This window comes from Urocitellus parryii, chromosome 1 (genome assembly GCF_045843805.1).
Source record: "Urocitellus parryii isolate mUroPar1 chromosome 1, mUroPar1.hap1, whole genome shotgun sequence".
In the NCBI taxonomy this organism is placed as follows: domain Eukaryota; kingdom Metazoa; phylum Chordata; class Mammalia; order Rodentia; family Sciuridae; genus Urocitellus; species Urocitellus parryii.
In genome coordinates this window covers 1,742,439-1,770,409 of record NC_135531.1, presented here as the reverse complement: position 1 = coordinate 1,770,409, position 27,971 = coordinate 1,742,439, and the positions used below count along the sequence as shown (strand labels likewise).

The following is a 27,971-nucleotide window of genomic DNA, read 5'->3' as shown; positions in this document are numbered from 1 at the left end:
CTGCTGCTGACCATGTCAAAGGCCATATCTGTGGCACTAGATGTGCTCACGGCCTGTGTGGCCACCTCCTCCCTTGGGCCCATCTGTGTCCAGGAATGGTGAGCTGTCTGGGGGTGTCAGGGATGCCCTGCCATGGCCTTGCCTGCACCCCGGGCACTGCCCAGCTCCAACTGGCTGGTGGGACCCTGCTGCAGTCAGTGGGCAGCCCAGATCGCAGAATGGGGTTCCTGCCTGCCTCTGCCTCCTGCTTACACGGGCCCGTGGCCAGCTCCTGGGCCCCAGAGGAGCTGCTGTGAGGGTGCTACATGGCTGCTGGTGCTGCCCAGCCCCTTGCTGTGGCCCTGGGCCTTCCTGGCTGCTGTTGAGGTGGCCACTGCTCATCAGGGCTAGGACAAGGGGCAGGAGTTGCAGCGGCCACCACACCCATGTATCTCTGAAAGAAACTGCGGACCAGCCGGGTAGGCCTGGAGGTGCTGCCCCCTCTCCCCACATAGCCTGGGTGTGGCCACCAGTCCTGCTCTTGGTTCTCCATGGGGGCTCTGCAGTGACCACTGGCTGCCAGTCACAAGAGCCCACAGCTGTACCCCTGGCCAAGGCCACACTGCTGGTCCATGGGGCAGGGCCTGCTGTGCAGGACCAGCCCTCACCCCTGCCTCAGTGCAGTGCCTCTGGACCACCAGCCACTCTGGGATCCGTGGTCCCCAAGGGACCCTGAGGATTTCTTGCAGATGGGTAAACTGAGGCAGTGCCCCATCTCCTGGTGTGTGGCTGAGCCTATCTGTGGTTGGCTGTTGCATCCCTCTGGGCGCCAGCGCCCCCATCCAGGGAGGGGAGGCAGCCCCCTCTCCTGGCTGTGCATTTACTGAAGGCCTCCATACCGGAGCCCGGGAGCCTGGGAAAGGCAGAGTTGCCCTTGGCTACGGGACAGGGTGTGCCATTGTGTGTGTGGAGTGCCCGCAGCAGGTATGCAGGTGGGTGTGCACGTGTGGAAGTGTGTGCCACAGGGAGTGTGGGGCACTGCGTGCAGGTACACGTGGGTGCATGTGGGCATGTGTAGGTGTGTGGGTGTGTGCAGGTACCTGTGGGCATAAGTGTATCTGTGCAGGTTTGTGGGTTGTGCTGTTGGGAGCATGTGTGTGTATGCAGAGTGTGTGAGGTGTGCAGCTGTGCGGGTGTGTGTGGGTGCATGTGGGTGTGCCAGGTGTAGGAGTGTGCATGTGTGAGCAGGTGTGTGGGTATGTGCAGGTGTGTCAGGTCTACCTCATCGTACTCAGAACAGGGAGAGCAGTCTGTTGTCAGTGACACTGGGTGACCTGGTGGCCACAGCTGGAAGCGCTTGCTTTCATTATGGGTGAAGGAGTTGGTTGGCCCTGTGGTGGTCCACCCTGCAGCCAGGCTGTGAGCACAGCGAAGAAGACACCCTCAGAGCCATTCTGGGCTGCAAAGACCTGCTGTTGCCCCCTGGTCCAGCAGCACCTGTGGGAGCTGGGAGCTATCCATGTTCCTGGGCCGTCCAGAGCAGAGGCCCCAGTTCTGGGGAGCCTGGGGTCCTTGACCACCCACTTCTTACCACGCCTGCCTCCCCTCTGTCTGCCTTCCAAGCACACCTCCACCTGTCTGCCAGGGACTTCGAGTTGCTGGTCTTGGTCATCGGCCTCCCGTATACCCTGACATGGTCGGCTGCCTGTCGGATGGTGGACTCTGCCCAGTGTGGGCTCTGGGCAACAATCAGAGCCTTGGACTGGCAAGGTGGGCCTGGCTGCAGATGGCTTCCTTGGATGGCACCTGAGGGGTCACTGGGAAGGGAATGAAGGGAAGTCATCAGCCCTCCTGTCCAGCTCCAAAGGGACACAGCAGCTGGTCCACACAGGGGCCTTCAGATAGTTGTTGGACCCACAAATAGGAACTGAGAATTTCCTGAGTTTAAGGCCTGAGTCTGAGAGAAGGGCTCAAGGGAGGAGGAGAGGACACTGTATCTGGCCCTTGGGAGAACACAGGCCTTCTCCAGCAAACCAGGCAGTGTCCACATGCTTAATCGGCCTCAGCCATCCAGACGCACGGCCACCACAGAGGGGCAGCCTGCCAGGCAGTCAGGGTGGCACATCTGCCTGGAATACTCTGCAGGCAGCGTGGGTATCTCAGCTTCTGGAGCAAACAGCTGCCGGGTTTCTGTTCTTGAGACTAAAAGGCTCAGGGGTCACTCTAGTTGAACTGGGCTAACTGGGCTGCACGAAGTAACCACACAAGAGACACGAATACCTTTTTCTTTGGGGTAGCTGTGACGGCTCCTCTGACCTTAAGGGTCTGCAGAAAGAGAGAGCGAGAGCACGCGCTGACCCCTTTTATTGAGGAGAAGCTATTCAAATGAGGTAAGGGGTCAGGTTTTAGGGGCTGAGTCTATCCTCATGATGTCCACTGTCAGCAGGTTGACTGACACCTGGGTAGGCCACACTCAAGGGCACAGTAAGAGGAGGGGACACACACAAGGCACTTCCATGGAAGATTCTATCCTAAACAGGGCAAGGGGTTAGATTACAAAGGAACAGGTGAGCGTAGCTTCACCCATGGGGCTGTAGCAAGACACACCCATTTCTGTGACTGAGCGCCTCAGCACCCAGCTGGGGAGTGTAACTCAGTCACCGGTAAGGTTGGCCTCCCACAAACAGCCAACAAGATCAAACCTCGGCCAGCATGAGCTGTTGACCCTGGAGTCAGAGGCCCGCAAGCTGGTGGCTTGTCATGAGGGAGTGGGACAAGAGTTTCCCAGTCAGTGTGAGTGGCAGGCAAGCTCTGCCTCACGTCCCCCGTGAGGAGCCCGGACAGGACTGAGCCGGGTCTGCAGCCTGTAGCTTCCGCTGTTGCTGGGATGAGGCTTTGTGAGGCACCTGGGTTCCGTGGCTGCCACGAGGACCAGGGAGGCCCTCCACTTCCCAGCACCGAGTTCAAGGCGTGCCTTGGGTGCTCAGCCTGGTGTGACAGGCGGCGGTCGGAGGGGCTCTGCTGCAGCGGGGCTTCTCAGCCCCGGGCCTGGCAGCCACCCTCTGAACTCACTGTGTTCTGCAGGCAGCGTCGGCCGATCGCCGGTGGCGGTTCCCCTGGAGCTGGCAGGCTTTCTGTCTGGTGAGGCTCAGGAAAGGGGTCTCTGGGGCAGGACGTGGCCTGCCAGCTTCCTGAGGGCGAGTGGGCACAGGGCTGCTGGGAGAAAGGAGGGCTCACAGGTGGGGACAGGCTACTCAGGATGGCAGGCAGTGGGTGGAAGCCAGGGGCCGTGCAGAGGGGACCAGGAGCACCAGGGCGGCTCACGGGGGTGACGGAATGGGAAGCAGGCGTGGCCCTGCTACACTGTTGTGATGTCAGTCTGGGACCATGGGCACCTGACACCAGCCCTGGGGCAGAATCCCGCCTCCAGGGAAGACAGGAGGCCTGAACCACAGTGGCCATAGAGGGGCCCACGCCCCAGCCCCAGCAGTGCTGGCTCCTGCCCCCAAGGTCGAGGTCCCCAGTGTCAGGAGGCACTGCTGGGCGCCCCTCCTGGAGCCCCTCCGAGCCGGGCGGAATGAAGGAATGAGGGCCCAGCTCCCGCCGAAGGCCTGCCTGGGCGGGGCTGTGGAGAGGAGGCAGAGGGCAGAGGAGGCTGGGACTGGGTGGCTTCAGCCACGTCAGGAAGCAGAGGAGGCGCCTGGAGCTGGGACAGATGTGCTTCTGTGTGCCATGTATGTGATTGTGCTGCGTGTTGTGTTGCAGGTGGTGTGTGCTGTGTGTGCTGTGTTGCAGGTGGTATGTGCTGTATGTTATTGTGTGTCGTGTTGCAGGTGCTGTGTGTTGTTGTATGTCGTGTTGCAGGTGGTGTGTACTGTGTGTCATGTTGCAGATGATGTGTTCTGTGTGTTATTGTGTGTCGTGTTACAGGGGGTGTGTGCTGTGTGTTATGTGTTGTGTTGCAGGTGGTGTGTGTTGTGTGTCATATTGTGGGGGGTGTGTGCTGTGTGTTATTGTGTATAGTGTTGCAGGTGGTATGTGCTGTATGTTATTGTGTGTTGTGTTGCAGGTGCTGTGTATTGTGTGTCGTGTTTCAGGGTGTGTGCTGTGTGTTATTGTGTGTCGTGTTTCAGGGGGTGTGTGCTGTGTGTTTTTGTGGGTCGTGTTGCGGGGGGTGTGTGCTGAGTGTTATTGTGTGTCCTGTTGCAGGGGTGTGTGCTGTGTGTTATTGTGTGTCGTGTTGCAGGGGGTGTGTACTGTGTGTTTTTGTGTGGTGTGTTGCGGGGGGTGTGTGCTGTGTGTTTTTGTGGGTCGTGTTGCAGGGGGGTGTGTGCTGTGTGTTTTTGTGTGTCCTGTTGCGGGGGGTGTGTGCTGTGTGTTATTGTGTGTCGTGTTGCAGGGGGTGTGTGCTGTGTGTTATTGTGTGTCCTGTTGCAGGGGTGTGTGCTGTGTGTTATTGTGTGTCGTGTTGCAGGGGGTGTGTGCTGTGTGTTATTGTGTGTCGTGTTGCAGGGGGTGTGTGTTGTGTGTTTTTGTGTGGTGTGTTGCAGGGGGTGTGTGCTGTGTTATTGTGTGTCCTGTTGCAGGGGGGTGTGTGCTGTGTGTTTTTGTTGGTCGTGTTGCAGGGGGTGTGTGCTGTGTGTTTTTGTGGGTCGTGTTGCAGGGGGTGTGTGCTGTGTGTTTTTGTGGGTCGTGTTGCAGGGGGTGTGTGCTGTGTGTTATTGTGGGTCGTGTTGCAGGGGGTGTGTGCTGTGTGTTATTGTGTGTCGTGTTGCAGGGGGTGTGTGCTGTGTGTTATTGTGTGTCCTGTTGAGGGGGGTGTGTGCTGTGTGTTATTGTGTGTCGTGTTGCAGGGGGGTGTGTGCTGTGTATTTTTTGTGGGTCGTGTTGCAGGGGGTGTGTGCTGTGTATTTTTTGTGGGTCGTGTTGCACGGGGTGTGTGCTGTGTGTTTTTGTGTGGCGTGTTGCGGGGTGTGTGTGCTGTGTGTTATTGTGTGTCCTGTTGCGGGGGTGTGTGCTGTGTGTTATTGTGTGTCGTGTTGCAGGGGGTGTGTGCTGTGTGTTATTGTGTGTCGTGTTGCAGGGGGTGTGTGCTGTGTGTTATTGTGTGTCGTGTTGCAGGGGGTGTGTGCTGTGTGTTTTTGTGGGTCGTCTTACAGGGGGTGTGTGTTGTGTGTTTTTGTGGGTCGTGTTGCAGGGGGTGTGTGCTGTGTATTTTTTGTGGGTCGTGTTGCGGGGGGTGTGTGCTGTGTGTTATTGTGTGTCGTGTTGCAGGGGGTGTGTGCTGTGTGTTATTGTGTGTCGTGTTGCAGGGGGTGTGTGCTGTGTGTTTTTGTGGGTCGTCTTACAGGGGGTGTGTGTTGTGTGTTTTTGTGGGTCGTGTTGCAGGGGGTGTGTGCTGTGTATTTTTTGTGGGTCGTGTTGCGGGGGGTGTGTGCTGTGTGTTTTTGTGTGTCCTGTTGCGGGGGGTGTGTGCTGTGTGTTATTGTGTGTCCTGTTGCGGAGGTGTGTGCTGTGTGTTATTGTGTGTCGTGTTACAGGGGGTGTGTGCTGTGTGTTTTTGTGTGTCCTGTTGCGGGGGGTGTGTGCTGTGTGTTATTGTGTGTCCTGTTGCGGGGTGTGTGTCCTGTGTGTTTTTGTGTGTCCTGTTGCGGAGGTGTGTGTGCTGTGTATTTTTTGTGGGTCGTGTTGCAGGGGGTGTGTGCTGTGTGTTATTGTGTGTCCTATTGCAGGGGGTGTGTGCTGTGTGTTATTGTGTGTCCTGTTGCGGGGGGTGTGTGCTGTGTGTTATTGTGTGTCCTGTTGTGGGGGTGTGTGTGCTGTGTATTTTTTGTGGGTCGTGTTGCAGGGGGTGTGTGCTGTGTGTTTTTGTGTGTCCTGTTGCAGGGGGTGTGTGCTGTGTGTTATTGTGTGTCCTGTTGAGGCGGGTGTGTGCTGTGTATTTTTTGTGGGTCGTGTTGCAGGGGGTGTACGCTGTGTGTTTTTGTGTGGCGTGTTGCAGGGGGGTGTGTGCTGTGTGTTATTGTGTGTCGTGTTGCAGGGGTGTGTGTGCTGTGTGTTATTGTGTGGCGTGTTGCAGGGGGGTGTGTGCTGTGTGTTTTTGTGTGTCCTGTTGCGGGGGGTGTGTGCTGTGTGTTATTGTGTGTCGTGTTGCGGGGGGTGTGTGCTGTGTGTTATTGTGTGTCCTGTTGCAGGGGTTTGTGCTGTGTGTTTTTGTGTGTCCTGTTGCAGGGGGTGTGTGCTGTGTGTTTTTGTGGGTCGTGTTGCAGGGGGTGTGTGCTGTGTGTTATTGTGTGTCCTGTTGCAGGGGGTGTGTGCTGTGTGTTATTGTGTGTCGTGTTGCAGGGGGGTGTGTGCTGTGTATTTCTTGTGGGTCGTGTTGCAGGGGGTGTGTGCTGTGTGTTTTTGTGGGTCGTGTTGCAGGGGGTGTGTGCTGTGTGTTTTTGTGGGTCGTGTTGCAGGGGGTGTGTGCTGTGTGTTATTGTGGGTCGTGTTGCAGGGGGTGTGTGCTGTGTGTTATTGTGTGTCGTGTTGCAGGGGGTGTGTGCTGTGTGTTATTGTGTGTCCTGTTGAGGGGGGTGTGTGCTGTGTGTTATTGTGTGTCGTGTTGCAGGGGGGTGTGTGCTGTGTATTTTTTGTGGGTCGTGTTGCAGGGGGTGTGTGCTGTGTATTTTTTGTGGGTCGTGTTGCAGGGGGTGTGTGCTGTGTATTTTTTGTGGGTCGTGTTGCACGGGGTGTGTGCTGTGTGTTTTTGTGTGGCGTGTTGCGGTGGTGTGTGTGCTGTGTGTTATTGTGTGTCCTGTTGCGGGGGTGTGTGCTGTGTGTTATTGTGTGTCGTGTTGCAGGGGGTGTGTGCTGTGTGTTATTGTGTGTCGTGTTGCAGGGGGTGTGTGCTGTGTGTTTTTGTGGGTCGTCTTACAGGGGGTGTGTGTTGTGTGTTTTTGTGGGTCGTGTTGCAGGGGGTGTGTGCTGTGTATTTTTTGTGGGTCGTGTTGCGGGGGGTGTGTGCTGTGTGTTTTTGTGTGTCCTGTTGCGGGGGGTGTGTGCTGTGTGTTATTGTGTGTCCTGTTGCGGAGGTGTGTGCTGTGTGTTATTGTGTGTCGTGTTACAGGGGGTGTGTGCTGTGTGTTTTTGTGTGTCCTGTTGCGGGGGGTGTGTGCTGTGTGTTATTGTGTGTCCTGTTGCGGGGTGTGTGTCCTGTGTGTTTTTGTGTGTCCTGTTGCGGAGGTGTGTGTGCTGTGTATTTTTTGTGGGTCGTGTTGCAGGGGGTGTGTGCTGTGTGTTATTGTGTGTCCTATTGCAGGGGGTGTGTGCTGTGTGTTATTGTGTGTCCTGTTGCGGGGGGTGTGTGCTGTGTGTTATTGTGTGTCCTGTTGTGGGGGTGTGTGTGCTGTGTATTTTTTGTGGGTCGTGTTGCAGGGGGTGTGTGCTGTGTGTTTTTGTGTGTCCTGTTGCGGGGGGTGTGTGCTGTGTGTTATTGTGTGTCCTGTTGCGGAGGTGTGTGTGCTGTGTATTTTTTGTGGGTCGTGTTGCAGGGGGTGTGTGCTGTGTGTTTTTGTGTGGCGTGTTGCGGGGGGTGTGTGCTGTGTGTTTTTGTGTGGTGTGTTGCGGGGGGTGTGTGCTGTGTGTTATTGTGTGTCCTGTTGCAGGGGGTGTGTGCTGTGTGTTATTGTGTGTCCTGTTGAGGCGGGTGTGTGCTGTGTATTTTTTGTGGGTCGTGTTGCAGGGGGTGTACGCTGTGTGTTTTTGTGTGGCGTGTTGCAGGGGGGTGTGTGCTGTGTGTTATTGTGTGTCCTGTTTCAGGGGGTGTGTGCTGTGTGTTATTGTGTGTCCTGTTGCGGGGGTGTGTGTGCTGTGTATTTTTTGTGGGTTGTGTTGCAGGGGGTGTGTGCTGTGTGTTTTTGTGTGGCGTGTTGCAGGGGGTGTGTGCTGTGTGTTATTGTGTGTCCTGTTGAGGGGGGTGTACGCTGTGTATTTTTTGTGGGTCGTGTTGCGGGGGGTGTGTGCTGTGTGTTACTGTGTGTCCTGTTGCGGGGGGTGTGTGCTGTGTGTTATTGTGTCCTGTTGCGGGGGGTGTGTGCTGTGTGTTACTGTGTGTCCTGCTGCGGGGGGTGTGTGCTGTGTGTGTTAGAGTGTCAGTGTGTGCCTGTTCTGCCCAGCAGCAGCAGCATGGAGCCCTGGGGCTGGTGGCCAGCCTCTGCCCCTGAGGCCTCCTCTGCTCCCCTGCTGCCTGGAGCCCAGTCGGCCTCCCGCATTCCAGGTGCTGGGCCAGCAGGGCACCTGCTCTCACCCCTGGGACAGCAAGGCCTGGAGCCCGGTGGCCTCCCGCATTCCAGGTGCTGGGCCAGCAGGGCACCTGCTCTCACCCCTGGGACAGCAAGGCCTGGAGCCCGGTGGCCTCCCGCATTCCAGGTGCTGGGCCAGCAGGACACCTGCTCTCACCCTGGGACAGCAAGGCCTGGAGCCCGGTGGCCTCCCGCATTCCAGGTGCTGGGCCAGCAGGACACCTGCTCTCACCCTGGGACAGCAAGGCCTGGAGCCCGGTGGCCTCCCGCATTCCAGGTGCTGGGCCAGCAGGACACCTGCTCTCACCCTGGGACAGCAAGGCCTGGAGCCCGGTGGCCTCCCGCATTCCAGGTGCTGGGCCAGCAGGGCACCTGCTCTCACCCCTGGGACAGCAAGGCCTGGAGCCCGGTGGCCTCCCGCATTCCAGGTGCTGGGCCAGCAGGGCACCTGCTCTCACCCTGGGACAGCAAGGCCTGGAGCCCGGTGGCCTCCCGCATTCCAGGTGCTGGGCCAGCAGGGCACCTGCTCTCACCCCTGGGACAGCAAGGCCTGGAGCCCGGTGGCCTCCGCATTCCAGGTGCTGGGCCAGCAGGGCACCTGCTCTCACCCTGGGACAGCAAGGCCTGGAGCCCGGTGGCCTCCCGCATTCCAGGTGCTGGGCCAGCAGGGCACCTGCTCTCACCCTGGGACAGCAAGGCCTGGAGCCCGGTGGCCTCCGCATTCCAGGTGCTAGGCCAGCAGGACACCTGCTCTCACCCCTGGGACAGCAAGGCCTGCTGGTTCTCCTCCCCACCTCTCTGGTGAGGGTCACCTGGGACCTGGAGTGGCAGGACCCATTTGGGGCTTAAGGAGGTCGATGCCTGGCATCTGGGCCCAGAGGTAGTCCCTGGCCTGGATGGCTGGTCCGTGGAGGTAGGACATGCTGGGCACTGCCCTGGTCACCCTGTAGAGTGGTCCCTCAATGCCCACATGTGCTCATGGGAACTGTCCCCAGCCTCGGGCCCAGGCACCTCTCCACTGTCGGGGGGCAGGCATCCTCTCTGGAGGGGGAAGGGGAAGGCTCCGCTCGCTGGCAGCCTGGGGCTGGTCCTGGCTTTTCTAAACTTTCTGACCTCCTAAGAAATATGAATTTGAAGTAGAAAACCACAGTCCCCTGTAAACATTCCAAACTAGCGGAAGGGCATCGAACCTTGTGAGCAGGGACGTGGGGACTGGCTCTGGGCCCAGCGCCTCTCTGCTGCGGTGGGCATCACCCTGTGGCCCTGCCCCCTTCTTCTGGAGAGCCCTCCCCTGCTCTGGGCTCAGAGGCCCTGTCCTCCACTGGCTCTACCACCCGGCCAGGCTGTGTGGGTGGGGACGACACTCCGGTCCTGAAACTGCTCTGGGTGGTGAGACCTTTCCCAGTGCTGGGGTGGATCCAGGGCTCACACCCAGCCCTGAGTGGTCGCCAGGCAAGTGGCACGCCAGCAGACCCCAGTGCGCAGGGTGGTGGTCCTCCACACCCGCCTGCTGTCTTCTTCCAACATTCCCTCTCGCCTGCCTCTTCCTGTCGCGTGGGTGGGGCTGGGTCTCCAGCCACAGGGCTGCTTCTGGGCTCCCACAGCCTGGTCTTGCCTCCTGCCTGCCTGTCTCTGTCTCCCATGAAGCTGGCCCTGTGGCTCTGTCCACTGGTCACACTCAGAATGCAGTGCAGAGTGTCACCTCCAGGTGACACTCAGCATCAGCCACACTCTGCAGACTTGGCTTCCCCAAGGGCCACAAAGGGCTTTGCCCAGCTGTGTTATGGCCAGGTTCCCAGGCGACTCGAGGCCACCTTGCAGCTGTGGACCATCTTGCTGTCCCTTCTCCCACTCAGGCACCCTCCTCCCTGATGGCTGCCAGGGCTGCTCCAGAGTGGTGTCCCGGAGCTCTGTGGGTGCCAGGTTCCGGTCCCTGAGGAGGGGGACCTAGAGTCCGGCAGAGCTCCCCAGTGGACGTCTGAGGCAGCACCACCTTGCTTGCTCCTGACTGCCCCTCCCTGCTCACCCAGGAGGCAGGGTTCTCCTGGCCTCTGATGGACCTGTCTGTCCATACAGGAGCCCCAGGGTTCATGGCTGAGCAGCGTTGACTAGGGCTTCCCCGGAGCTTGCCGTCGTGTCTGGTGACCAGGGTCCGGCCAGTGGGGCAGCTCATAGAGCACCCTGGGCTATGCCCAGAGCATGCTGGCTGTGACCTGGGGCAGCTTCCCCTGTGGGCTGGACCCCTCCCCACCAGCAGGCCCCAGAGTCTGCTGCAGTCACCCTGGGCCATGCGGGGTGTCTACTTGCAGTCCTGGTCCAAGTGGTCTCCCTGAGAATGGCGGGAGGTGCTGCAGCTCACCTGCCCTTGCTAGGACCCTAAGTGCCCGGTGCCCCTCTCTGTCTTGCAGATGGGCATCTGTTGTAAGAGCCAGAGGCAGGTTGTCCCTGAAAACCTGGGCAGCTCTGTGAAGACCCCACCGCACCACCTGTCCAGGGTGAACGGCTGGTCGCCCCCTCTGCACTCCTTCCAGGTGGTATGCTGGGCCATCTTCCTGGTCATGTGTGTCACCAGCTTCGGGATCTTCATCCCCTTCCTGCCCCTGGACTGGAAGCTCGCTGCCTACGCTGTATCCTTGCTCCCGGTGGGGCTCCCCAGGCCGCCTGCGTCAGGGGGATGAGCAGGCCCCATCCCCCAGCAGGCCCGCCCGTGGCTCTGCCCCTGCCCAGGCCAGGCCAGCTGCCCGACCGCTGGGCCACCATGGGCAGGGGCTCCCTGTGCAGCCCATGCTCAGGCCTGGCAGGTGACCACTGGCCTGCAGTGGCAGGGGACACTGAGTGGTGAGCACAGGAGAGGGTGGGGCCTGCCTCAGCCAGCTCCCCCAGGACACTGAGGGGCCCACTCTGGTCATCCCCCAAGGACAGCAAGGACAGCAGGAAGGGACTTGAGGACGCCGAGGCTCCACCGTGCAGCTCGGGCAGGTGTCTCTACGGTCCTGCCGAGTGCCCTGCCTCACAGCTAGCTCTGGTGTGTGGAGTCAGACACCTGTGGCTAAGTCACAGATGGCCTGTTAGCTGTGCCCAGGTGGAGAGTGTCCATCTCTGGGCTGACCTCCTGCCAAATGCCATGGTCTGTCAGGCCGCTGACCATGGCATGTGTCAGGAAGCCCCAGGCGCCCCCCGTCACTGAGACCTTAGGACAAGTGGACAGGGGCGGAATGGGCCTGCTTGGGGGACACACCTGATGGCCGGGTGCTAGAGCCCTCACTGAGCCACCATCGACTCAGGCGACCCTCTGCTTTGGCTGCCCACGCAGGTCTGGCAAGGGAGAGGCGCAGGGTGTGGGATGTGGGCAGGGAGGAGGCGCGGCAGGACCTGGCACGCAGCCGTGCCAGGACCCCGCTCCCCTGCCGGGTCGGCTCTGCCTCTGGGTGTCCTTTCCAGAAGCGCCCACTGTGGGCTGCTTCCAAGGCAGAGCGTGTGCAGTGGGCCTCCTGCCAGCACCGAGGCCGCCCGGGCCTGCGCCTGGCTCCTCCCTGTGCGGGGGCAGTGTGGCCCCGGGCTGCTGCCATCCAGCTGAACGGGGCTCTCTTTCCACAGCGAGTGGCTCGTCCTGCGGAAGCCCACACAGCGCCTCTGGTGCACCTGCTCCACGTCGCGGGGGTTCTGAGAATTCACTCTTGGGGACTGAGGGTGCTGAGTGGTGCTCGGTGGCCTGGGGTGCTCCCTGGCGGCTTCTGTCATAGATGGCGTGCTCTTCAGACTTTCTGCTCATTCAGTTGTCAGGTGAACAGGCTCAGAGCCTGGGCCCTTCCTGTCTTCCTCCGCTGTCCTAGGGTTGTCACCTGGGTGGCTCTCGTGGAGAACCAGCGTGGGGACGTTCCTTTCTGTCCCGTGCCTGCCCTTTCTTCAGCGGGACACGGGTTTGCTGTGCCCCTCCTTCCACATCTTAAGGTGGGACCTCGGGCCACCCAGGTGGACGTGTCCTGTTAAGGCTGCGGCTTCCCCATAAGCACACAGAGCTGGCACACACAGTGCACACGCCCTCACACAGGCAGTGCACACAAGCGTGGGCAGGCAAGTGCCTTCGGCTCTCCTTCGCGCCCCTTCGGGTTCAGATGCTGCCCGCCCCAGACCTGGCGCTCTGCCCTGGGTCTGGGATGCCCTCTGCAGCCAGGGCTTCTCTGAGCACCAGGCCCCGCCGCCTGCACTTCTGGAGTGGGCGGGTGAGGGGCTGTCAGTCCTACCAGGGTCCGAGCCAGAGGTGCTAGGAAGGTCACAGTGCACGTCCCTCTGGTCCTTCTTGTGATTTCAACTTCTATTTGAAATAGAGGCTGCCCAGAGCCAGCCTGGGTGGCCCTGACTGGTCAGATGGGCAGCTGCACATCCCCACTCCCAGAACCCCAGAGAGGTGGGCAGCAGCACCCACTTCCCAGGGGAGCCCTTTATGGAGGCCTGGGTCCTGCCAAGTCACCAGCACGGGGCCCCAGGAAGCTGCACCCTGACCACACCTGGACATGAGTGTGGGGCTCAGGCATCATGGAGGAAGGGTCTGAAAGTGTGGCACCGAAGCCTTGGGCCAACCGATCCCAGTTCTCGGTGGTGGCCCTCCCCACCACCCGGTGCCCTCCGCAGAACCTGGTGCCCTCCTGCCTCCTGTGGCATCCCCCAGACTCTGGTCTTGGACTGGAGAATGTCCTCTGTGGCCTGACGCCCCGGTCCTCTGCCCCAGTCCCCAGACCCTGAAAGCCTGTCTTGGGCAGCCTCCCCAACCTAGAGCCTCCCACACCCAGAGTTCCACGGACCCCAAGACCACACCGTTGATCTCCATGTCCCTCAGTGTGGCCTCCTGGGTCTCCTGTGCGTGCTGAGCATGGGGATGCTTCCCATGCCATGGTCACCACCCCGGCTCACCTTCCTGCTTCTGCACAGGACGCCCCAGGTATGAGCACCCCACAGAACCGTGTCTCGCTGCCATGAGAAGCAGCCAGTGGCCCTGTGACCCTCCAAGCCCATCTCAGATCTCTGCCAGCCCCCCATGTCCTTTGCCGGGCTTTTAGCCCAGAATCTGGCCAGGGCTCGGGCTTGAGGATGATCACAGAGCCTCTTGGTCTTTGGAGTCTAGTACACCTGCCTTCTGCTGGCCACTGCTGGCCTTGCCCTGACCCCAGGTCTTTGGGCATCCAGGCTGGCTGCACAACCTGTGGCCTGCCTGGTGGAGGCCAAGCAGCTTCTGCAGAAGGCAGCAGGGTAGTGGTGAGCCATGCACACAGGGCCAGCACTTTCAGTGGGGACACCATTGCTCTTAGGGAGAGTGGACAGAATCAGCCCTAGGACGGTGGGTGTGCCACTCTGCCCACAGCCCCCTCTGGTTGCAGTCCTGGGGGCTGCCCACCTCGGCCAGCTCACACCCTGCCAAGAGGGCCTCCAATCCTCACAGCTGTGCTGCCTCTTGGGCCTCTGCCTCCAGTGTTACCAGCTCCATGCACACGAGAGCCACCGCTCTGCAAGGGTCACACGAGAGCCATGGCTCTGCCAGGCACACCAGCAGCAGACGTGTCCCTCCGTTCTGCTACAGATGGCTGACGGGAGGGTGAAGGAGGGCTGAGCTCTCTCCCATCCCCAGGCCCTGGCCTCTCCCTGTGTCCACTGGCCTCTCCCTGTGTCCTCAGGTCACCTGGCCACCTGTGGGTCTGTCTCTGGCCTGTCCCCCTTCTTATGAGACCTGCAGGGCTTCTCTAAAACCCTTGTTTTGACCATCTTGAGACCCTGTTTCTGTGCAAGGCCCCGTTCACGAGCTGGGAATCAGGGCTCGACCCTCAACCTGTGGTTCCTCTGTGCACCTTGGTGGCCCCTGCTGTGGCCCTGGGGCTTGAGCTCTCTGGAGGGGCCTCTGCAGCCCACCTCTCTGTTTCTTCAAGGAGCCTGGGCCCCACCCTGGGCGGCTCAGATCTCTGTCCTGCAGCGTCCCTGTCCTTCTGTCCAGGGCCTGGTTGCCTTCAGGACCAGTTTTCCCGCCACAGGGCTTGGTGCTGTGCTGCGGCCACAGGGGGGCGCCAGCGTTGTTTACTCTGGGCAGCAGTGGGTGGACTCTAGAGGGCAAGCGGCAGGGGGCAGCCCACTCTGGAAGGAGCTCCAGGCCGCCCGACCTGAAGGGCCCCAGGGCTGCACAGCTGACTCAGGGGCACCATGTGGAGGGGTTGGGACTGTATTTAATCTGGAGAAACCTCTGCAAAGCCCATGTTGTGGGCGGGCAGTGTGAAGGTGGCAGTGGGCTCGGGCTTCCTGTCCCCAGCCTGAGAGCTCCGCTGTGGTTGCTGGAGGGGGACAGTACGTGACCCAGCGCTGGGAACGCTGCTCTTCCTGCGCAGAGCAGGACAGGAGAGGTCAGCGGCCAGGGCGAAGGGCGTGTGTGCTGGGCTGGCGCCCTACCGCTGTTTGTTTACCAAACACAGATTGTTGCTAGGGAATGTTCCAGCTCGGCTCACAGCTCCAGGCCGAAAATGCAGGGGAGGCCCTGCGCAGGAGAGGGAGGGTCCCCACTCTTTCCCTTCTACTCCCCACTCGGCCTGAGGCTGCTGGGGGGTGGCTGGAGGGCAGGAGCAGAGGCAGGCCCCGCGCCCTGGAGGTACTTCCTGTCCCAGCTTGCCCCTGGTGGCTCCCCAGCTTGTGGCTGAGAGTAGCCAGCCAGGCCGTCGTGATCACTGTGTAATCCATTAAGGTCACCAACACCGTCCTGTGGGTGACATGAATGTCACAAGAGGACAACCCCAGACCATGTGCTTTTCTGGACCTGCTCCAAGCCTGTTGATGGCAGGCAGGGCAGGCAAGGACGCGGGAACTGAGCCTAAGCTCTCTCCTCCCAGGAAAGGCTTCGTGCCCAGAGGGCATGTCCAGGGGCAACTTCTATCCTGGCAGCCCCGGGTCCCTGTGGAAATGGGACCCCTTCTCTCCCAGATGACTCTGTCAGGGTGGCCCTGGCCACAGCACCTGCAGGCTGGGTGTGAGCGTCTCCACCTGGAGGCTCAGGGGACCAGCCTCCTGTTTCCCACAGTGGCCCAGGTGTTCACAGAGATGAGGCTGTGGGTCTGGAGAGGTGGAGGTGGGTGTGGGACAGGGACCTGTCCTGCCTGCCTTCCCTGCCCGGCCCCAACTGCTCACCGGCTTCCAGATAGGTGAGGACTGTTGTAGCTCCAGGTAGTGCAACTTCCTGTCTGGTCTGTCCCTGACCCTCACCCACCAGGGTCTTGCAGTAGCACCTCTTGCCCTCAGCTTGGCCTGCAGGGATATGCTGGGCTGTGCTCTGTCAGAGCTTCACATGAGAGCCAGCCCCGCACCTGGTCCACTGACCATGCTGCCCTGCTGACCCTCACCCTGTGGGAGCCACAGCCTCAGCCTCTTCTGCCCAGGGCAGGGTGGTACTGGCCTCACCCCAGCACTGGGGGGTCAGAGGAGTGTGGGAAAGACCTCTGTGCCTGTCACGCAGTCTGACAGGACCTCTTTTCGTTCCTCCGGATGTTCCCTGGGCCTGGCCAGCACTCATCATCTCCCCACCCTGCTGTCCAGCTCCTCCTGGGCATGCTGCCTGACCCTCTTGGTGTCTTGCTGGCTCTGCTCCGCCCTCCTCAGGGGCATCTGTGAGAGTCTTTCCCAGCTCCAGGACAGAGCGGCACTGGGCCTGCCGCGGGTGGGTCAGAACCAGCGTCTTCTGCGCCTAGTCGTCACCAGGGAGCACTGCTCTCAGAACCCTGTGGGAAGCGTCCCCAGCACAAAGCCTACCCCGGAGCCCATGGGGCTCTGTGATAGAGCTGAGGGCCATGGGCCAGGCCGTAGACCCTGAGCCCCAAGAAGGAGCTGGAGAGGCTTCTGCTATGAAGGTCCCTGCAGCAGAGTCAGGCCTGGGCTCAAAGCCTGGCTCAAAAGGTGGCCTGCCTGTGGCAGCCTGTGGGACAGGGTCCCACCTGTTCCCTCCGGAGGTGCCTGGGGGCTCCATGCCTCCGTCTGGGAAGGGACCAGAGCCAGAGCAGGGAGACGGGAGCCCTATGCTCCACAGCCCTCTGTCTGCTTTCCTGGGCCAGAAGAGGTAGGATCTGGGGGTCCTCAGGGGCCCAGCCCCCTCCACTTAAGCTGAGGCTGGTTTTGGACGCCTCGTCCTGGCCGCCTGGCTGGAGTGCCTCTGGCAAGCAGGCGTCCCCTGGGCCATGCCCCACTTTGCACTGCTGAGAGGCCCCGGGGGCCTGCGGCTGGGGCTGCCTCTTTCCCCAGCCCTGCGAGGCTCCGGCTCTCACGGGGGCTTCGGGACGTGTGTGCCCCCTGCTCAGCTGCAGCCCAGCCGAGCCCCTGGAGGTCTGGGTGTGCTCTGCGGACCTGCCAGAGGTGCAGGCTGCAGGTAGTGCTGGACCCAGGATCCAAAGGGCCCTCCTTTGTCCCTGCCACCAGCCAGGCTGCAGGGACACCTTGCATCACACTGACCAGGCCAGCCCGAGTGTTCCTTGACAGCCCAGGTGATGGGAGCCGTGTTCCTGTTCCACATGTTGGTCCACCTGATTGCTGTTACCATTGACCCGGCCGAAGTCAACGTGCGACTTAAAAGCTATGCCCAGCCCGTGCCGACCTTCGACCGGTCCAAACATGCACACGTGATCCAGAACCAGTACTGCCACCTGTGTGAGGTCACTGTGTGAGTGCCCTGCCAGGCCCCCGAGGTGCCAGGGCCACCTCCTGGGGTTGGGCTCAGAGACAGTAGCTGATCCTGCTGGGGCTGGGGCTGGGCTGGCCTGGGGTGCCGTCCCTGGATGGCTGCATTTAATTCCTCACAGCTCACCGTGGGGCTGATGCTCCGTTGTCCCTGCATCCAGAGGCAGGGCGGGTCTCCTGGAGGGGGGCTCAAGCCTGGCTCACCCCTCACTCAGTGCTGTCCTCCCCATCCTCCCCAGGTTTCCAGATGAGCCTGCCCCCAGGGAAGAGGGTGGCCATCACAGCTGTGCCCGTCAGTGTCCCAGGTCTCAGGGCCCTGGGCACTGGTGTCGGGAGATGGCAAGGCTGTGTGGGGTGCGGGGCAGCTCAGAAGGCATGGTTGGGACCGTGTGGCAGGTGTGGATCAGCATACCTGGGCTGCTAGGGGCAGCCATCTTCCCCCGGGGTGGGCTCCTCCTACTGTGCAGCCACAGAGTCCAGCAACGATCCCTCCCCAACAGGCCTCCAGTGCCCTTCCTGACTCCAGGTGGAGGCCTCAGCCTCCCTTCCCAGACCACATGGGGCCAGCTCTCCTGGGCCAGCCCCGCCGGGCCTGAGGAGGTGGGCCCTGACCCTGTGGGTCTGCACCCTTGGGCTAGCAGGTTCCTGCTTCCCTTCCAGGAGCGAGAAAGCCAAGCACTGCAGCTCCTGCAACAAGTGCGTCTCGGGATTCGACCACCACTGCAAATGGCTCAACAACTGTGTGGGGAGCAGGAACTACTGGTGAGGCTGGCAGAGGACCGCCGGGTGGAGGCCGGCCGGGGGCGGGGGCGGGGGTGGGCCTAGGGCACCATGGGAGAAGGGCCATTGTAGGACCACAGCCCTGACCCCGGCGGGGTAGAGCTCAGGGCCTGAGCCTCACTGTCCTGGAACATGTTTGGTGGAGCCGTCCTGGACATGACAAGGCTAGTCACCAGAGAGCCCCCTAGACCTGCTTGCTTCCCTAGGCCTGCCCACCTCTCCACACCCAGGCCTCCACCCCAGGAGCGGTGGCCAGACCTGGAGCATGTAAATGAGGAACCAGGTGCAGGATGGAGGTGCCCCTGGGTCACTGGACAGAGGGTCCATGGCGTGCTCAGTCCGCTGTGCCTGGGCCCAGGGTGGACATCAGCTCGGCAGTCTATGACCGTCACTGGGAAGAAACAGGTGCCCGCCACCCTGGACTAACGCGGGAGACCAGGCTCTGGTCAGCCCGGCGGCGTGGCAGCCCACCGGCCACAGTAGGAGCTGTGAGCTCAGGTCTCACTGTCCTGCCAGGCACCAGGGTGCAGTGATGCCAGGCCCAGACGTGGGCCCCAAGTGGCCCGCACTAGAGCAGTGGTGGAGCCAGGTGGTGGGACGGGCCTGAGAGGCCCTGACCTGCACCCCTTGAGGGGGGCTGCCCGGCAAGGGCAGAGGCGGGCTGCACCCCTTGGTGCCTGAGCAGCCTGGCACAGCAGAGGCCTCGGGCAAGGCCAGCACATGGGCCTAGGGAGGGTCTGCTCTTGAGAAGACACCATGGTGAGCCCAGCTCCAGGTCACACAGGCAAGGGCCTGGGGCAGCACCGGCCCCAGACTGGCACAAGCTTCTTTGTCCCTTCATCCCCTGGAGGCCAGGAAAGCAGGAGAAGAGTGGCATTTAGAATGTCATCTGGCCCCTGAAGTGGACAGAACACACGCAGGGCTCTGGGAAATGCTCTTGTGCCTCAGCAGTGAGGGAGGGGACATGCCTGGCCCAGGGATCAGCACGTGGCCTTGCAGACTGCCTGCAGAGGATGAGCCAAGGCACAAGGCAGGAAGGGACAGAGGGACAGCACCTGCAGGACGGGCAGTGAGGAGGACACGCTCTGGAAGGCAGCAGCTCTGTGAGGTTCCACAAGGCCTTGGGCTCTGCTGTCCGTGGCAACAGGATGGACACAGAGAGGCTCAGGTGGGGGCATGGGGCATGACCAGTGTCACAACGGCCAGTGACGTCAGCCTGCAGACTTGAAAGAATGGTCCAAAGAACAAGGGCAGGATGGATGGAGGAAGGCCCAGTGGCAGGCGGCCTGGATCTGGGTGCGCCTGCTCCAGGCGGACGGGGCTGCGGGAGGCCTGCTGCTCTGGCTAGGTCCTGGCGGGGTGCCTCAGCGTCCCTGCTCCTCCCTCAGGTTCTTCTTCACCTCTGTGGCCTCAGCCCTGTGTGGGCTGTTCTGCCTGATGGTCCTCCTGCTGTACGTCGTCATCCAGAACTTCGTCAACCCCACCAAGCTCCGCATGGACCCCCTGTACCAAGGTAGGCCTCCCGGGCTTTGGGGCTCTGGGCCAAGCTCTGCCCCAGCCTTCTTCCTGGGAGAGTCTTCAGTCTGAGGGTGCCCCCGTGCCCCCAGGCTCTCCCTAGCTGAGCAGCAGCCCAGCACCCACACTCTGGCTAGTGATGTCCCGGGCCCAGGGGCAGGCGTGCTGCTCTGAGGCCTTGCGTCCAGGCAGGGTGGGTATGTGCCCCGGCCCTCCGGCACCTCTCCATCAGCACTGAGCCCAGGCCAGCCAGACTCTGAGCCACGAGGGGCAGAGCAGCAGGGGCCTGCCTTGCCAGGAGCAGAAGCAGCCAGGGAGGCAGAGCTGCAGGCTCCGGGGCAGCACTTGACTGGGTGGGTCTGGCAGCCCAGGCTGGGTGCAGAAGTCTGCTCTGGAGCAGATGAGATGGGCAGGCCATGCCTGGCCTCTGACACACGCCCACGTCCTGACCTCAGGACCAGGAGGGCATCATGTGTAGAGGTGTGCCCATGAGGAGCTCGCCCCAACCCAGGATCAGGCCCTGGAGGGACAGACACACACAGGCCCTGTGGAGAAGGAGATGGAGGTGGGGGCTGAAGCCAGTGGCCACCAACCCAGGGCTGCCAGAGCCCCCAGAGGGCAGAGCAGGACCTCCCGGGAGCCTGGGGGAGTGTGGCTCAGCACACTCTGATTCCAGACTTGCTTCCAAAGTGGGCCCGATAGAGGGGGCACCAGCTTGTGGTCATTGTCACAACAGCCCAGGACACTGACCAGGAGCATTGTGGTGGGGCCAGAGTGTGGCTGGCCATGTCAGCCCCAGGCACCACAGGAACACCAGCTCTATGGCAGGAGGGGCAGAACTTGCTGGTGGCTGGTTCTGAAACACTCCTGAGCCACCGTGTGGGAACACCCTCCAGGAATGACCTTGAGGTCCAGGGAAGGCCTTCGGCCTCTGTGTGCCCATTCCCCGCCCAGGACTTCCAAAAGCTGCCTCCCCTGGTGGCTGACCCCACAGACCAGAACCACCTCGATGCTCTCTCCTCTGGGGAAAGAGGTCGTCCAGACCACACACTGGCCTTGCTCCTGTGGGGCACGAGGCAGCTGCGAGGGGAAGAGCAGGGGCCGTGGCCGTGGGTCTGCCCGGTCACGGGGTGTGGTGTGTCTCAGGGAGCCCTTGGGCCGCTCCAGGCGGCTCCTTGTGCGTGGCTGAGGCAAACTCCTGGCTCGTTGTTCCAGAAGTCTCCGTGAGGCATGGCCTCTCATGCACTGGACTTCATCATGCCAGTGCTGGACATAAGTGGGCTGGCATCAAGTGTCCCCACCTGACCATGAGGCAGCCATGAGGCTTTCCCTGTCAGATGGCACACGCGGGAAGCTGTCTAGAAAGAGTCCAGTCCTGACCTAGAACACATCATGGGGCAGAGGTCACCTTGGGCATCCAGATCTGCCCAGCTGGACCCACAGCCCTTGAGGGCCCTCTGACACCTGAGTTTGGAAACAGCGTGGTTCTGAGCACTGCAGCCCTTCACAGAAGGCCCTGCCCGGGAAATGCCCCCAGGCAGGGCTGTGGCCTGCCAGGTTGACCAGGGACAGAGGGGCCCGGGGCCTGTGGGAAGGGAAGTGCTAGGGGACAGGTGGCCGTCTCCTCCCTGAGCCTCACCTGCAGATCCCTGGGCCCTGGGCAGGGGTGGGGCGCAGCTGGGGGCCTGCCTGGGCTGGGTGGGCGGCGGTCAGCAGTGCTGGCTGCAGGTGCCTCCCGTGTCTCCACAGATGTCAGGTCTTCCAACCAGTGGCTGCTGTTCCTGCCCCTGTGCCCCGTGCAGGTGAAGACCCCCGTGGTCTTCTCCATCCTCACGGTGGTGCTGCTGCTGGGCTCCACCAGCTTCGTGCTGCTCGGGCACCTGCTCGTCTTCCACCTGTACCTGAGTACGTACCTGACAGGGCTCGCCTTCCCCGATCCGAGGCAGGTGGTGCGTTGGGCAGCCTGGCCAGAGAGGAGCCAGGGCCCAGGGTGGGTCACAGGAAGGAAGGAGGCCAGGCAGGCCCAGCAGGCCTGTGAAGGGCTGGACTCTGCCGAGGTGTCAAGACAAGTCAGACATGTGCAGGGTCGGGGAGCAGCACTGTCACCAGTGCAGGACCGGAAAAGAGCCGTGGACTGGAAGAGCCCCAGGCAGACACCCTACCCAGGAGAGGCCCAGCCGGCCGGACAGCCCCTCCCAGACACAGCCGGAGGACCCTGGGCATGCAGAGCCAGGCTGCCGTGCACCGCCCGCCCTCTGCCATGCTGCCACCAGGAGCCTCCTGTTCTCTGGGCAGTGACAGACGGGGCAGTGGGCTTGGGGGTGTCATTCTGACAGAGGCCTGCTCTGAGGTGGAGCCAGGCCAGGCTCTGGGCCTCACCTTGACCATGTTGTGTCTGCCACCCTTCCTGGGCCTGGCAGAGGGGAGGCCCCACAGGTGGCCCCATAGTGTCCCCACCCAGGAGAAGGCTGGTAACACATCTTGCCCCAAGCATGGAGCACTGTGGTCCTGCCCTTGACGTCACCCTCTGACTGCGTCTTGTGGGGGCCATAATGTGTTGTTTTCAGAGCTTGGGCTGGGAATGGCCAGGTCAGTGGGGTACACAGAAGGTCTGTGTTGCTGGAAGAGAGTGACCCTTGACCCCTCTGGACTGGGCAGGTCCGCCAGAGACAGGTGCTGTCTTATCAACATGGAGCCCTCCCGAGGACCTCATGTTCTCTGCAACTAGATCTCTGGAGGAAGGGCAGTCCCCCGGGCCACCTTGGGAAGGGTTTCTAGACCATCTAGAAACATCTTATGTGTCAGTGCCTTCAGATTCGTTGACTGCAGTCTTTCCTGGGGTCTGCCCACCCAGGATTTATTCCCCTCTTGGCCAACACCGCTCACTCCAGACCCCCAGGTAGGGCCAGAGGCTGGGGCTGCGTGCCGAGGGCCTCACAGGCCTGGAGTCCTTTCTACACCTGCAGGATGACAGCCCCAAGTGCCCAGGGGCTGTGTGATGGTGAGCACGGGTCAGGCCACTGTGTGCCAGCAGTGGGCCCTGCTGTGGAGGGAGTGTGGGGTCAGCTGTGCCATGGTGAGAGGATGAAGACCAGGAGATGCAGACAGTGTGGACGGTGAAGGTGGGGGGAGGCGGCTGGGCACGTCCAGTAGCCATCAGCCCCTGTGGCAGGCAGTGAGAGCCGGGGTGCCTCTGGAGTGGTGGGCCCAGCCTGATGGGCACTGCGGGACCCTGGATTCTGCTTGTGGCAGTGCCGCAGTCTGGCTGGGCACAATCAGGAGCCACTTGTCAAAAGAAATGAACTTTATTTTTAGAACTAAAAACGCCAAACAAAACAGCTCCTCAGGAAAAACCCTCAGAGCCCAACTGCCACCACAAGCCTCTCACCCACACCAACCTCCCCACCTCCCACAATCCTCTCGCTCTTGAGGCCGATTGGCTGGGTCGCGTGGGCGGAGCCAAAGAAGTCCCCCAATGAGCAGCTCCGTGGTCTGAAAGGGCAGGGAAACAGCCCAATGAGCATCACCGCAGAGGAGCCAATCAGCTAGATGTTGCTGGGGCCGCTGTGAGCCAATCATCAGCTGGCAGATGGAAGTTTGCTGGCAGCTGGAAGTTTGCCAGGGCCCCTTTGGCTGTGGCTCTCAACATGGCAGGAAGGAGGTCTCTGTAGGGAAGCAGGACCCCCGGAACATGGTGGACTTCTGTGGCCCACTGAAAGCCAATGGTGCTGTGTATGGACACAGCCAGGGGCCCAAAGGGACCTGCAGAGCAGTGTGCCCCCTCCCATGGGAACGCCAAGATGAGACACCCAGGCCCAGAGCACCGGCCCACAGCAAGGGGCCTGGGCTGGAGCCTGAGAGCCTGGTACAACACCCTCTCGCTTCTGCATCCCAGACGTCCAAGAGGCCCACCCGGCTCCTAGGGCGAGAACTGCCCAGTCACCTGGCCTGGTGTGGGTGTCAGGCTGAGGAGGAGCCCAGGGGCTCTGGCCCTGCAGCTTGAATTTCCTCCTGTACTCCAGGACCCACCAAAGATTCTCCAGGGCCTGGAGTGGAGCCCTGGGTGCCTCCATGCCAGGGAAGCAGGTCCCGCGAATTCCTAGGACCTCCTGCCCGCCGCAGGCCCTGTGTGCCCCCGAGTATCTGCTCGTCCCAACAGACCTAACCTCTGCAGCTCGCGGCACTGGCCCTGCCCCTCCTGAATTCCGCGAGGTGCCTGCCCTCCCAGACTCAGAGGCACAGATGTCGGCTGGACGGGGTGAGGATGCTCCATGGGGCCGGAGTCCAGCAGAGGCCTCCGTGCTGGCTGCTTCTCTTCTCTGCAGGGAGTGGTCTTTCACACAGCCCCCACCAGCTGCAGACACTCAAAGGCACTCCGCGTCAGCAGCTTCCACAGGAGGAGCAGGGCCAGCGGAGGACCCAGACCTGGTCCCCAAGCCTCAGGAGCAGTGCCTGCCTACCCACCTGGGCCCAGTCTGCAAGGAAGGCCCCGTGCACAGGCAGCACCTGCACCTGGAGGGCTCCAGGACTCCCGCGGGAGTCGGCAGGGGCCCCAGGTTCCTGTTCTGACTGCCTCAATCCTGGACCCTCCTTGATGACAGTGCTCAGGTCACCAGGCCAGGCGAGGGCTTGGGAACACCCCTGAGAGGAGTGCCCAGGACATCCCAGCGCATGGAGGCGGGCAGAGGGAGGAAGAGCACCGAGGGCCTCTCCGCCCCTGCTGGTATGGAGGACTGTGGGCAAAGAGCAGCAAGGGGCTGTCTCCAACTCCCAGGACAGACCAGGACTTACCTTCATGCTGTCCATCCAAGAAATCTGACCCTGGTATTCAGCTGTGCCACAGAGATGTGTCTTGGCCAGGACGACCCTGCTGGTCAGCTGCTCGGGGCCCGGAGGCCTGCAGACCAGCTGGCAATGTGTGTGGATGGCCACACTCAAGCCTCCTGATCCCGTGGCTGACAGGCTGGTTTCTCTGCGCACAATGTAGCTGCGGTGTGCCTGCAAGTCACACACTGGTGTGGCTTCATCAGAGCAGGTCATCAGGAAGGCAGGAGAGAGGGCAGGTGGCCTGGCAATAGCCTCGCTGTGGCACAGGCCTCCAGGCCCAGCCCCCCATCAAGGGCCAGCGCCAGGTGGGAGCTCATGAGGCAGGGGCCCTCAGGCTCCGCCATGAAGCAGACAGGTGAAGCTCAGTGCCCAGAGTGTGTGGCCACTCAAGTGCCCATGCAGAGGCTCCACGGAGGCAAACAAGGGGAAGAACACCCGGAGGAGACCAAGGACAGGTCCAAGACTGCCCAAGCTGACCGCTGGCACCTGGACGTGCTGAAGGACATGCAGGATGCTCATCTGCTCTACAGGGTTCTGCCTTGGGTTCTCGGGGGGTTGACACACCCTGCCCACTCCGACCATCAGATGGCAATGCTCATGTGGAGCTCACCAGGCCAGGTGCGACCCAGGAGCTGCACAGGCGCCCGGTCAGTCTTGGAGGGCATCAGGGCAGCCCAGGAGGAGAAGTAAACGAGGTTTAGATGCTCCTCCTGTGACACAGGTTCCAAGGCCAGGAAGGTGTGGAGAGCAGTCGGAGCCAGGAGGCACTTCCCTGGCAGCACAGCATGGGCACAGGAGGCCTCCCGGAGGGCCTCTGTCTCCTGGGCTGTGGCAGGGCTCCGTGTGGCCTGGCCATGTCCTGGGGCAGCTGCAAGCCCCCTGCACTTGTGCCTGTTGAGCTTTAGGAGGGAGGAATGGGCAGGCCCCCTCTGGAAGCGCAGGCTGAGGCGGCCCCGAGTCGTGGCCCGATGGCTCCTTGACTGGTAGCACCGCCCCAGCCTTCCCTCAGCACCAGGCACACAGCCCAGGTCTCAGGGGGAAGGCAGGTGGGGGCCCAGAGTCGTGGCCCGATGGCTCCTTGACTGGAGGCACCGCCCAGCCTTCCCTCAGCACCAGGCACACAGCCCAGGTCTCAGGGGGAAGGCAGGTGGGGGCCATGTGACCGCATCTGCTGTGAGCAGTGAACCCCTCGGGCACTCCTGCCAGGTGGGCATGGCACTGCCCTACTTGAGCTGCCCTCTGGCCTCCACCAGGCTCATAGGGGGTTCCGGAACAGCCCCTCGAGCTGCAGGGAGAGGAGCACAAGAGGTCCTTGGGAGTTCCTCGCTGACATCCCACAACATGCTGGATAGGGCTGGGGGCCCAGACTTGGGCAGTAGGGCCCCTGAAACTCCATCCCTCCCACGAGAGGTGCCAGGCTCCCACTGCCGGCACAGCCAGCCGTACCCTGTCCTGGCCTCGGGGGCTGCTCCCTGGGCAGGGTGGGGTGACCTCTACCCGGGAGGCCACTGTAGGTGCAGATGGGTGCCGGGCACTGCTGCAGGTGACTCTGCCCTCCCCTTGCAGTGGCCAAGCACTTGAGCACCTTCGAGTACATGATGCAGGCCCGCTTCCAGCAGAACCAAGTGCCCACGAGGCGGGATGGGCTGACTCTGCTCAAAGAGAAGGGGCGTCCAAAGGTAGGCCTGCCCGGCGGCACCCCACCCAGGGCTGAGCAAACCCAGGTTTGCTGTGTGGCAGGACCTAGTGGCCGTGCCCCTCTGCCCACCTCTAGGTTGGTGAGTGTATAGTAGTAGTGTGGCAGGGTATGTGCTCTGTGGTGTGTTACTATGGAGTGGCATGTGTGTAGTGTGTAATATGTAACATGGCATGTGTGTAACGTGTTCTGTGTAACATGGCTATGGTGTACATGGCATGGGTATATACATATTAGGGTGTATGGTGTGCAGCGTGTGTGTGGAGTGCAGTGTGGTGTGCATCATGGCGTGTGGTGTGCAGAATGCGTGTGGTGTGTAATATGACATGTGATGCACAGGTATCATGGCCTGTGGGGTGTAACATAGCATGTGGTGTGCAGTGTGGCCTGTGGGGTGCAACAAGTGGTGTGTAGGGTGCACTATGGCCTATGGGGTTCAGTGTGGCCTGTGGGGTACAGCATGGCCTGTGGGGTGCAGCAGGTAGCCTGTGGGTTATAGCATGGCCTATGGGATGCAGTAGGTGGCCTATGGGGTTCAGTGTGGCCTGTGGGGTATAGCATGGCCTGTGGGGTACAGTAGGTGGCCTATGGGGTCCAGTGTGGCCTGTGGGGTACAGCATGGCCTGTGGGGTGCAGAAGGTGGCCTGTGGGGTGCAGTGTGGCCTGTGGGGTAGGTACAGTGTGGCCTGGGGGGTGCAGCAAGTGGCCTATGGGGTGCAGCCTGGCCTGTGGGGTGCAGCGTGTGGCTTCTGGTCTGCAGCACACGTGTGGGGCCTCCCTTCACATGCCAAGCCAGCAGGCCGACTGCTTTCCACATGTTGCTCTTCACGGAGCTCAGCTGCCAGGGGTCCCTGGTGGTGGCTGAGCAGGTGGAGCCGGGATTTCTGAAGGGTCCAGTGGCTTTGCTGACTCTATGGAAGGGACCTCAGCACAGTGTCCGTGGGCTTGAGAAGTGTCCTCTGGTTGCCCTCCCTGCCATTTACTGACACAGATAGTGGGAGCTCCATCACGTCCTGCTGCCCCATGCTGGACTTGGCCATCAAAAGTGACCCTGGGCCATCCTGCATGGCAGCAAGGGCCCGGGGTCTACCTTTCTGCCTGCGCATCCGGGGCCCAGGTTCCCAGGTGCCTGGGAAGTCCCCGTCGACGCCAGCTGTGCTGGTGAAACGACTCCCTGCATCAGTGACAAGCCTCTGTCCCCTGGCTTCCGCCCACCGAGACTCTGGTCTGAGGTGGGAAGCAGCAGCTCACGGACTGGGCACCTCCATCCAAGAACTCATGACTGCAGATGCCAGGGGGACTCCTGCGGGCCAGCCGCACCTCCAGGAGCAGGTCCACAGGAGCACAGCCAGCTCCGCCACAGTGTGGCACTCACGGCTTTGCCCAGGGCATCGGGGGCTTTCCGAGGCACCACAGGACATTTTTATGGGAGGAGGAGGTATCTAGAGCCAGCGATGAGCCCTGCCAGCCCTGAGTCACACACCAGCACCTGCAGAGTGAGGCTCCGCGGGTCCAGGGTCAGGCTCCCTCCACGGCCAGCCCTCCCTCGGCTCCTGGGCACACTGTTCCTCAGCCCAGAGGATGGACTGCAGCTCCCACAGGATGGCTGCTGAGAAGGCGGCTCCTGCACAGAGAGGTGCTGGGGGTGAGTCCTTCCAGCCAGGACTCTGGCCCCAGACCCGTGGGTCCTTCATGGCCCGAGGACCCCTTCACTGCCTCCGTGGAATGGCCTCTGTGAGTCTCCCCAGTCATCAGGCAGGACCAAGTCCATCCAGGTGGGACAAGCCTGGCCCGGTGGATTCTCCCCAGAGCCACTCTAGCTGGGGTCAGATGAGAGCTCAGCGCTGGGTACGCTGACGCTGGTCTGTGGTGGTGACGTGAATGACTGACAGGTTGCGGCCCATGCCCACGGCCAGCCCCAGCCGCCTGCTGCTGTGGGGCCACCTGTCATGAGGACCTGACCCATCCACTCCTGGAGGACCAGCAGCTGCGCTCCAGGTGTAGCCATGAGCCCCTGAAGGCCTCCCTCTGAAGGGCCTGGTGCGTGGTGGAGATGGCCAGAGCTGTCGAGCTGAGCACAGAGAAGACAGCCTTTTACACTCAAGATGGGCACCAACCCCTCAGCAGCCTGTGTCACCTCCTCCCTGGAACCATGCAACCAGGTCTGGCGGAATGGCGGCCGGTCCCACCGTATG

The 27,971-nt window shown here is 61.7% G+C and overlaps 1 protein-coding gene across 1 annotated transcript; it reads left to right on the top strand.

Annotated features, from left to right (window-relative positions):
- The first annotated feature begins 12 nt into the window (after nucleotides 1-12).
- On the top strand, nucleotides 13-27,729 carry LOC113176961 (palmitoyltransferase ZDHHC11-like). Its single transcript, XM_077791399.1, has 13 exons — nucleotides 13-98; nucleotides 1,625-1,749; nucleotides 3,064-3,120; nucleotides 10,121-10,176; nucleotides 10,673-10,891; nucleotides 16,766-16,941; nucleotides 17,619-17,720; nucleotides 19,127-19,251; nucleotides 21,003-21,158; nucleotides 25,647-25,759; nucleotides 25,855-25,858; nucleotides 26,768-27,008; nucleotides 27,669-27,729. The coding sequence occupies exons 1-13, from the start codon at nucleotides 13-15 to the stop codon at nucleotides 27,727-27,729; spliced, it is 1,521 nt and encodes a 506-aa protein (XP_077647525.1).
- Nucleotides 27,730-27,971: the final 242 nt, after the last annotated feature.